General features: G+C 52.2%; 2 protein-coding genes across 2 annotated transcripts; both read right to left on the bottom strand.

The window, feature by feature from the left end:
• Positions 1-458: 458 nt before the first annotated feature.
• PV05_05265 (uncharacterized protein) lies at positions 459-4,946 on the bottom strand. Its single transcript, XM_013461747.1, has 6 exons — positions 4,679-4,946; positions 4,316-4,542; positions 4,132-4,213; positions 3,276-4,069; positions 2,966-3,226; positions 459-2,916 (listed from the first exon to the last, which is right to left on the bottom strand). The coding sequence occupies exons 3-6, from the start codon at positions 4,174-4,176 to the stop codon at positions 909-911; spliced, it is 3,108 nt and encodes a 1,035-aa protein (XP_013317201.1). The 5' UTR covers positions 4,177-4,213; positions 4,316-4,542; positions 4,679-4,946; the 3' UTR covers positions 459-908.
• Positions 4,947-5,401: 455 nt separating this feature from the next.
• Positions 5,402-10,290, bottom strand: PV05_05264 (uncharacterized protein). Its single transcript, XM_013461746.1, has one exon. It carries the CDS (start codon positions 9,503-9,505, stop codon positions 5,645-5,647), a length of 3,861 nt encoding a protein of 1,286 aa, XP_013317200.1. The 5' UTR covers positions 9,506-10,290; the 3' UTR covers positions 5,402-5,644.
• Positions 10,291-10,591: the final 301 nt, after the last annotated feature.

The raw sequence follows: 10,591 nt of genomic DNA, 5'->3' as shown, positions 1-10,591 counted from the left end.
CCCCCCCCCAGCAGAGAGGGCCCCAAGTGACATCCCCCGTCAATCAATTGCCTGTCAACGTCAACCGTCAAATGTTATTGTTATTTGTGTGGAAGTGGTATGTGCTGTTTATGGGGCCTGGAGCAGTCTGTGCGGGACTTGGCCCAGAACCACATAGTTCGCCTGGCGTGTCTGGTCTCGAACAAAAGCATCTAAAAACAATAAAAAAAATGGGAAAAGGTAACGTCTGTCTGGACTCTGCATGACCAAAATATGGCTGGGTCCTCTGCCGACGGCTAGACCGGGCTCGTTCTCTGACTTGATGACCTTCACATCCGGACAGTCCAGTGGAACTCGGCTTGTAGCGCATAGCATTGAGAAAGGAGACTGTCTGGGGATCCTGGTGATGGACGAGGCATGCCGCACATGATACCATCAAATGTCTGTCTTGCAGAAGGCAATGAAAACCTGCAAGCAAAGACCGAACCTGTTTTCCGAAAGAATCTTGCAAACATGATTATCATTGTCGTAACATGTCATCCGGACCGCCATAAAACATCCAGCACCATCAGAGAGCGCTTACATTTGGTATCTTAGTGAAAAAAGGCCCGAAACCGACGATGAGCTCATCTCATCCTCGTGTCCATAACACAACCGAACTGACGATCGTAACTCATGTAGCTGTTGGTCCTGTCGCAGCCCACCAGCGCCGCAACCCATACGCCACCGCAAATCTTTGGACCAGGATCTCTCCGAACAAAAGTCGTAACAAGGGTCATCAACCACATAACACACAACAATCCTAGAGAACCAACTCCAATATCTCATAGGATGACCTCTCCTATCTTCTAATCCATCAGCAAAATCGTGTCGTGCCATATCATACCAAAAGCACACCTATCCGCCTTGGGGCGGGAGTCGGACACATCTCACTCGACCTCAGGCAACCTGTACTTGCATCTACTGGTGCAAAAGTCATGTTGACAATCCAGACACTTTTTGTTGAGTTCCCAGCTTGCCGTGCACTTGCATTGGCAGCATTTGACTATGAGGTTGCGTCGCAGTTGTGTTTCCGAGTCATCACGTCCTTGACTTCCTGTGCTCCAACCAACACCATGGTTGTCGATTGAGTCGTCAGACTGAACCTGGTGCTGACCACTAAAAAGCATCATATGGTCAGCCAAGGTCATCGCCGTGGGTTGAAGATGATCGAAGGCAAACTGCTGCTGGAGACCACTTGATTCGAGCATCGCAGATGACGATGGCGAGAAGCTCATCTGCTCATCTAGCGACAATTCACTTTGTGGGTACGATGACGCGGTACTGTCCGACTCTAGTCGAGGCTGATCGGTTGTGCCGTCTTCTTCTTCCTCATCTTGGGCCGCGTCAGGAGGGGACTCGCCGCACTCTTCGACTCGCTTCCCTTTCGTCCTCCCCTTCCCGCCGACCTCGATCCAACTTTTGATGTTGTTCTTCTCTTTCATGAAATGGTCCGAGATATGATTGAACCTTAAGGTGATTGCCTCGACGCCCTGCAGGTTATGGACGATGATTTGGTTGCAGAAGCCACACCAGAACCGTCCTTGATAGTTCCTGGCGATTCTTCGCTCTGGAGGGGCATAAGCAGTAGTCTCCACTGGGTCGATCGAGTGAACTTGGCTCACATGACTGACGTAGTGGCTTTGATCGTGATAGAAGACTTCCTGACATTTGAGACAACGCCAGCATTCTTGTTGTTCGTGCTGACCCAACTCATGTCTCTTCCAGTCGTTCTTGCTTCCAAAGATCTTGTTGCATCCATCAAAAGTACAGCCAAAGGGTTTCGCATGACGCTGCATGTGCTTCTTTAGGTCACTAGCGCGAGACTTTATCTTTCCGCATTCTTGACATATGTAGTATGTCTGATTCGTGGCGGGACATTTCTTGACAGCAGTTGTCTCAGAATCTTCTTCGCCAGTGACAAGGCTCAGGGAAGAGCTTTCAACACTGCCCACAGACGATCGCAAGCTGGATCTGAAACGAAGCAGAAGTTCTTCTTCAGAGAAGGATGACCCAGCTTTGCCTGACAATGTCTTATGTTCGCTCAGGATGTTTGCCACTTCATCCACAAGACGTTTGGTCAGTCTTGTAGTACTGGGTAATCTTTCACCTTCCGGTGGGATGACCTTGACTTGAGGGCACGGAACAGACGATATTGGAGTCACGGCCTCGGCAGTCGTTCCTCCATCGGCATTCATGATGATGTCTTCTTGTTGGCCCCTCAACTCGTGCAGCATGGATGGCTGTACTTGTCGAGGAGATGATACCTCTTCCATTCTGTTTGTGTCCAAGAACGGGTTGGCAACGGTATACGGGGCCCTAACCTTCGTAATTTGATCGTTCTCCCAGGTGTACTTGCTAGGATAGTCCATTTTCACGCCCGAAAACGGGTGCTGAAGATCAGGCCAAGATTGATCAGGAACCGATACGAAGCCAATGAATGGGTTGGCGTGGTTGGATGCCTGTGTATCATCAATATGATGGCTGCGACCGACTTGCGATCGTGTCCTTGATAATGCCGTTCTGGGCGGCACAAGGCTCTGCCTGTCGGTGCGAGGAGGTTGTGGCTGTCGTCGGAGGTCTGATGGATTTTCCGGGGTCGATACACGTCGCCGTTGAATCCTGTGACTTAGAGCGCCGAGGTGTAGTGAATGGGACAGCCCCGGATCGGGATTGGGCGGATCGGAGCTTTGCGTGCGTGTCATTGGATTCTCGAACGGCGACCCTGAGATGTAGGATTGACTGGAGTCTGTATAGTTGTATGTTGCAAATTGATGTGCAGGCATAGTGGGAAAATCCATGGCCATGTCTTCTGTCGCATCCTGAGACTGTGTTTCCTCTTCCGGCAGTCCTTCGGCCTGCGGCTGTTGCCCGTGCCGTTCGTACCATTGCTCTGACCTGTCATAGAAGTCAGTATTCAGCCACGAATTGGCTAGGAGCGACGTACAAGATCATGAGACGGTCTACATCATCGCCCCTGTGCATTTTGACAAGATGTTGTCTGAAGTTGTCCTGCCTCGGCCACAATTTCGAGGCTTTTGTACAACCCTGGGCAAAGCACTTGTGGTATTTAGTCTTTCGATTGTTCACATTGTGAACGGATTTCAAATGTCGGTCGAGGTCATTGCTGGTAGCAAAACCCTTTCTCTGGCGAGAACACCCTGTGAAACGACATTTGTATTTCCTCTCGTGTCGAGCGTTATGTTTCCTGGACCTGTCAGAGGTTTTCTAGAGCACCCTTCATGGAGGGTACTGACTTCAAGTCCGATCTTGTCTTCCCAGTGTATCGACACTCCTCACAGTATAGATCCGAGCTGTCTTCATGGCGGTGCTCACCTTGGGAAGTTGCCGCAGGCTGAGTGCTCATTGGAGGTATTGGATCGCCGGCGTACATGGCCGGTGTAACAGTGCTTGATGAACGAGAAGATGAATACGTTCCCGCCTGCGCAGGGTCGTAAAGAGGGAGAGGATGATTTTGGCTGCCTTGTTCCATTTGTTCCTCGGTAGATTCTGTCACAGAGTCGACTTCATGGTACGACTTGGCTCCGGTCCAGTAAGCCGAGTCTCTGAAGGAACCCTCTCCACTGGCAGTCGAACGTGGCCGTCCTCGAGTAGGAGTAGTCAGATGCTGGGGGTTGATTGGTAAATCAGTTCGGAAGCCCTCCGGTAATGGAGAGATTCGCCCTTGAGTAGCAGCTAGATGAGTCCAAGGCGTTGTTTCTGGGCCTCGTGAGCTTGTTGGGTGACTGGTTGCACCGGGAATTTCACCGGACGAAGTCTCCACGTCCTGGTAATGAGATGGAGTGAAATCAGGGCCAGAAGGACAATATTGTGCGTTGCCGTGTAGAGTATCATCAGAAGAGAAAGTCATGAAAGTGGCAGAAGAATGGGCAGGATGGTATTCTGATGGCGAGAAGGAGAACCTGGATGATTCATCACTGGCGAAATCCATTCCGGATAGAGGGGACTGGAGCCCGGTCAAATCTGTCTCTGCATCGAGGGCTGTGTTGAGCGCAGCAGCTCCGCCAGCATGGGATAGAGCGATTGAGGCCTGGCAAGACGAGTCAGAGTTGGAGGGTATCGACAAGGGAAAGAGGCAGTGCGGATAGCTACATTTGACCTGGCTGCTCGAAGCCTTCGAGATCCAGAGAAATACATTTGAGGTGAATAAGGGCGTGTGAATGGTAAAGTATGCCTGCCACGCTTCGATTAGCGATATGCTTTTAGCTAGAATCCCAAGAAGGTGTCCTTGCAGGGAAAGTGAGGCAAGTAGTTTCTTAACAGCCAGGGCTCTTACCGATCAACCGGTCTCAGGTGGGCTAAGCAAGTACGGCGGTGTCAGGTGTGGTAAGCGAGTAATGTCGTTGGAGGGCAAGGTTGGCAAAGATGCCTTGCAGAAGGCGCTCGGTACTTTGGGTACTCAGCCTCTGATCAATCAGTCTTGGATATGCCTATGGCGTTGCTCCAATGACTAAGTCTGCGGCCGGCATAAGCAGCCTGGCTTTGCCCGAAAATGAGGCAAGGCTGGAAGTTAATTGTTAGGAAGGAAGTGAGAAAAGAGACAAGAAGGGAGGAGAAGAGACGGTCGAGATCGAGGATTGAGGTTGAGAGTAGAGTCGGGTTGAAAACTTTGGGGCTGTGTAGACAAGGGAGGACTCACGATGATTTTGAGCTTGACAGAGCCTCAAGTCCGCTGTCGGCTCTCAGCGGACTGGGATTTTGGCCAGTAGGGTCATTTTTCCGTTCGAAAAGACCAGGAGCACCAGGTCGACAAGTCGCTGAGACAGAAAGTGGACGTTTGGGCGAGTGTGGGATGGAGATGGGCACAATTGTGATGAAGTCGTGGTCAAACCGGTGAAGCAGGCACCCAGACAGGAATTGTTGGTTGGGTCGTCACGAGGTTGAGTCCATCCTCGCTAACACGGCACCCAGGCACGCCACGCTAGTAGGCCTACTACGTACATAGTACCATGTAAAGTATAGTGCGCCAGGTCAACGATACGAGTATCGCCAGCGTCATACTGCAAGTTTGCCTGGCCTAATCGCTTCTCAGTCTAGCGTCGTTGCCTGATACGGTTCGAAAACAGCATTACCGGAAAAGTTACACGCATCCCCGTGCCCCTCGCCCCTCGAGCATCCGTCCGGCCTGTATCAGATTGTATTGTTCGATCATTCATGGTACCGACATGTATGCACAGAACTTCTGTAGTCCGGCGTGTCTGGGTACCTGACTTCAAAGTTCCTTTTTGTCCTGCAGCTAACTGAGCGCCATGTTGCTGGATTCCTTGCTGGGCATGGTCGGAACGCCCTGCGAGATACAACTCTGTAGGAGCTTGTGAAGTGGAATCACATGTTGCAATTCGGAATCTCAAATTATCTGTGCATTCGTAAATGTCAGTCATTCATCTTGACCATGGCGACATACACCAGGTCGCTTAGCCTGGGTATCATCTATACAATCGTAAATATCAAAACGTGATCAAGCGATAAGTAACCTCCTCGTCAAAAAACCGTCCCTCCGACTTGAGATCCACCGAAATGTTTCTACCACCCTCTTCTCACATTGGGTGCGCCTGGCCCAAAATTCGCCTCACTTGACCCCCTGACCAAACTCTACCGCTTCGGATCACCGTTCTGGTGGGAAGTGCATGTTCGCTGCCCCTTGTCCATTCCCTGGGACACCATATCCGTAGTCTTGATCCATGGCGTTGAGTCCAAGCCCTGCTCTACCGTTCATTGCAATTGGTGACCGGTTCGAAGGTCCATGCACCATTGATGGGCCATATTGTGGCAGATAGCCCGGCATGGACGGCGCGTTGGTAAACATTGATTGCATTGGTGCCTGGCTGTAGTCGGCCCCCGCTGATTCAAAAGCTGGATTGCCATAGTTTGATGCAATGGATTGCGACCGAGGCATTGCAATCTGACCTTGCGGAGACAGGTGATATTCATGCTGTCCTGACATGCCGCTCGGTGGAATATACTCCACACCGCCCATGTACCCACGGGCCTGCTGGGGAAAGGCTCCTGCAACGCCGTACGTACCACCAAGGGTTTGACCTTGCGTCGCGGCTGGCATTGTATGCGGACTGTAGTAGCCCTGCTCATAATCGAACCCTCCGTTCTGCATGCGACTTTGCATCGACACTGGCGATTGTCCTGCCGAGGAAGTTTGGTAGGCTGAAGCCGCGCTTGCAGGGTACGGCGATAAGTTGCTCATATCGACGTTGCTTACAGTTGCTGGGAATGTTGCAAACGAGGACGGCATCGCTATTGGCTGCTCAACGGGACTGATGATTGTATCAGCCGACACTTGACGCATGCGCACCAGTTCCAGGACGGGCATGGCGATCTGTTCCATGTGCTTGCCCATATGCACCGAGAGCTTCTTGAAACTCGAGCAGACGTTTCCGCAAAACCGGCATTGTTCGTCCCTAGGCTTGCTCTGAGTCTCGTGATGGCACAACTCCACCAGACGCCAGACTTCGTGGTCCTCTTGCCCAGCCTGCCATAATGTAGGGTTGGCGGGCTTCATTTTGCTGCTACCAGAGCCTCGGCCTTTGATCTTCGGTTCTGTCATCTTGTGCTCTCTCACGAGGTGCTGTACGAAATTGTCCTTGCGATAACATACGTGAACACATTCGGCGACGCTACATTTCCACCATTCCAGATGACGGTGGCGTTCGTTCTCATGGCGTACCCAGTCGGCTTTTCGTTTGAAGGACTTCGATTCTGGACAGGTGGGAAAGGTGCAGGAGAAGGGCTGAATATCCTCGTGCACATGTTTGGTCCAATCCGACGGCTTCTGAAATTTCTTCACTTTGAAGCAGAGCTGACATTCAAATTCTGCAGGAAGCCGCTTGACTGGCGGCAGAGGGATGCCGGCAGGAAACAAGGCAGGTGTAACAACACCATCAGCAAGCGCGGATTCGTCGATGTCGTTATCAGTAGGGTTGTTGATTTGAAATTGAGTCAGAGTTGACTCGGGGTCTTTGCTACTCGGACGAGGCGCCAACAGCGTGGCCTCGCCACCAAGTTCAAAGCAGAATTTCCCCGAAGTGCATTTCTTGGTTACCTGGACAGAGCGAGTATGCTTGATCTTGGATTCAACCAGCTTCTTGTATCTCCGGATTTGTTCTTGGCCAATGCGGTCAATCATGTATGGCTCGAGTCTTGGATTCAATCTGCGAGCATGGTCTTTGAATCCTTCGACCGTGGGCACGATGTCCTCGGCCCGTATGGTCAGGTCCATTCGGATTGCAACCTCATCCGTCTGGTCGTCTTCATCATCGTCCGCTTGAGCATCTTCGTTGTCGATGACTTGAGCAGCTAGTATCGACTCTCGTTCGAACATGGGAGATGCCAGAGTCGGAACGGGCGGACCCCCATGTCTTGTCATAAGCTCAGCTAATCCTGGAGTAGAAGACTTTGCCTGCTTGGACACATCACTCTTGCTGCGTTGCTTCTTCAGAGACGTTCGAGAAGGTCTCGGCTGCTCGTTGTCCTGCTTTCCCGTACTGCCCCGCCCAACAGCTGCAAGTTGGCCAGTCATCGCCATGAGAGCACTGCCAGTGTCCGACGGTGGTGACATTGGCTTGCTGAAGCTCGGCATTCTCTGAGAAGGTCTTACAGTACCGATAGAGCTTCGGTGCGTATGAGTTTTGTCTGCGGAGCCATTAGGGGTGGATGGCTCAGCCTTGATGTTGCTGCTACTACGACGAGGCAACAAACCTCGAGCCTTGTTCAATATACTACTACCGCGCTCGCGGCCTCGCTTTGAAAGGGAGAGATGTCGCACCTGGCTCCCTTCCACGATCGAGTTGATCTCGCTGTCGCTGAGTCGGCGTCGTGTTCCCCAAGTAGCGGCCCTTGATGCAGTCTCCCATTTAGCCGCTTCCTGGTTGAATTTATAAGCGGCGGCATTTGATGTGCTTGGTTGATCTTTTGCATTGCTGACTGGACCTCGGACAGCGTCTTGCCAGGGCCCCCGCCGATAGAATTGATGAGGAAGAGGTTCCTGCTGTTCAGGTGCAATTTCCTCTTCCAAAGTTGGGAAGGCGGTGTTTTCGGATGATTCTCGAGCTTCGAGAGCATCGGGGGACATACGAGGCGAGCCAGCCTGGTGATAGTCGTTGATGATCTGCTCTGTAATAGACTCGTCCTCGAAATACTCGTCGTCACTGTCGACCTCAACAAGCACGCCAGGTCCCGGTATGTTCTTGTCCGAGTACACACGGCCAACAGCATCAAATGGCGCCCCAGTGGTGTGGGCACGGCGCCTGCTACCTTGGGCCAGACGGTGGGAGACTGGTTCATGGGAGTCCTCTCCAGCCTCGCTGCCAGCATCGCTTGTTGCGAGCCATGTTTGCACCTCGGCATTCTTCTCCTCCAACTGCCGCTGTTCTTCGAGATCCTTAACCGAAAGAATCACATCGTCAGTTCTTTTGTCTGGCTCTTGGCCGACCCTTTGCAAGAAGCTGGTGTCATTGGCGTCAGGCGGCATCAGATATGGGAATGTGTCGACATTTCTGATCTCGGAAGTTGCACCGTTTTCACCATCTGATTCGTCGTCGGAGCTTGCGCTCTGACGGTTGCGCTTGCTGGAACTCTGGACGATGTTTGCTTGGGTCGAGTGCTCGGGGCCGGCAGCTTCATAGCTCGACACCATCACGACAGGGCTTGGAGCGCGCATGCCCGACGTAGTTCGTTGCCACTTGTCCACTTTATTACTTGGAGATGGCGTGGGCTGCGGGTTGGTGTCCACTCTGAGGTTTTGAGAACCTGACCTCTTGTGATTATCGGCTGACATGGGAGAATCTTTCATGTTTTGATTTGAAGCTTGGATGAGAGCCTCACTGGCCATCAACGGCTGGAAAAAAGGAGTTGCGGTGGTGTTCAAGGACTGGCCTCTTAGCTCTTCACCCGGAGCAGATTTTGGGAGCTTCCCATCTGCAGCCTGGAAAATGCTTTGAGTTCCCAACGATTGAGAGACACCCGGAGTGGGATCGTAAGCACCAGCAGAGTAAGGATCGAGGATATGTAGTTCGGCGGAGTCATGGGCCAGGAACTGTTGCTCCCAAATAAACTCCTGGGGTGTCGTTTCTTCACTTAGATGATTTTCGGAGGAGCCCTCTGTCGAGAAGAGATCATCGAAGGACGAGTCGTGATGTGAGGTATCTTCTTCAAAATTGTAGATGTCTGTTGATGGCTGGAAAGAAGCCGGACTTGTGGCCGTGAGCAGATTTGACGACTGGTCTAGATATCGAGAATTGTCGTCACTGTTGTAATGCGCTGGTTCTTGGAGGATTTGCGCGGGGTTTGATGTCACGCTCACGTTGCGGTGGTGACCATAAGTCTTGGGGATAATGAATGGAGCGCCGGATTGACTCTGCGCCTGTCGCCCTCGAAGCACTGCTGCTGTAGACTGTGAAGGAGAGTGCTGCCCAGGTCTTGGATGGGTTGGTAGATGCGATGTTGCAGGAGACATTTTTGGCGGGATATGACCACAGAAGATGTCGGAGCGAATGTACCCTCCTATGTTCGTGTCCTCGGGCGGAACAATTCAGTAGGGGCCAAATCGTCGAGGCGTCGGGGCATGGCCAGCGGATGCTTCGCCTGTCGAGAGGCTGTGTAATCTGGCAAAGTAGGCAAGTAAAAATCGGTCCGTAGAAGGTCGCGCAACGGGTTTCAAAACGTGCTTTGTTCTGCTCTGCTCTGCTCTGCTCTTGAAACAGGCAAAGATGAGCCGCAGCAAATCTCTTGTGATGTCAAGTTGGTGGAGACTTGTTACGAATCAACGGCGACGAGATGTCAGAGGATATCAATAGAGACGTCAATCGAGGACGTCAGTAGCGCTAGAAGGAAGGAGGAACAGTCGAGAAGGACTACCGCATCAGTGGCACCAGCCAGTTGTGTCGAGTTGAACAGGCCCTGGAGGTTTGTGACTGGTCGCAATGTGACGAAGAGGGCGCAGAGGCTTTAGCAGCAGCAAAGGCGGTCAGGGCAATGGTGATGCGGGACGTAGGGCTGATCTCGGGCTGATTCGACTTGAATCAAGGTTCTGATATCGAACAAGATCCTTCCGCCCTGGTGTCGAGGACTGGGTGAGTGGGAAGACAGCCTGATAAGTTGAGCAAACAACAAACTACTGTCGGCAGATGGCAGATGTCGCAGATTCGGAAGGAGGACTTGGAAGGTAATAACACGAGATGCTGGCACTGACAATTCGAGCGAGAGATGGAAGATGTTAGTGATTGTGGCGGAGGAGCAGATGGTTCGCTTGTGGCACGCGGAGCAACAAGCAGCAGGAGGTGAGCGAGTTGGAGTTGCTGCTGTCAAGTGGAACACAGCCGCCGCAGTTCGGTTAAGGAGCACCGCTCGTTGGATGATTCCACCTCAGCTCCTCCACTAAGTTAAGTTACCTAGGTATGATGGGGGATATCGAGCTGCAGGGATGCTCCAGGCTGTCTGCGGGCGCTCCAAGCTTAAAAGCCACCCAGATGCAAGGGAAAATCTCCATACCTATGACCTAATTCCGCCGGGAGCGACGCTAGATCTACCTTGGCGACGACGA

The sequence above is a fragment of the Exophiala xenobiotica genome (assembly GCF_000835505.1).
Source record: "Exophiala xenobiotica strain CBS 118157 unplaced genomic scaffold supercont1.3, whole genome shotgun sequence".
NCBI lineage: Eukaryota > Fungi > Ascomycota > Eurotiomycetes > Chaetothyriales > Herpotrichiellaceae > Exophiala > Exophiala xenobiotica.
Note: the sequence above shows the minus strand (reverse complement) of the source record. Positions and strands in the feature narration are given on the sequence as shown.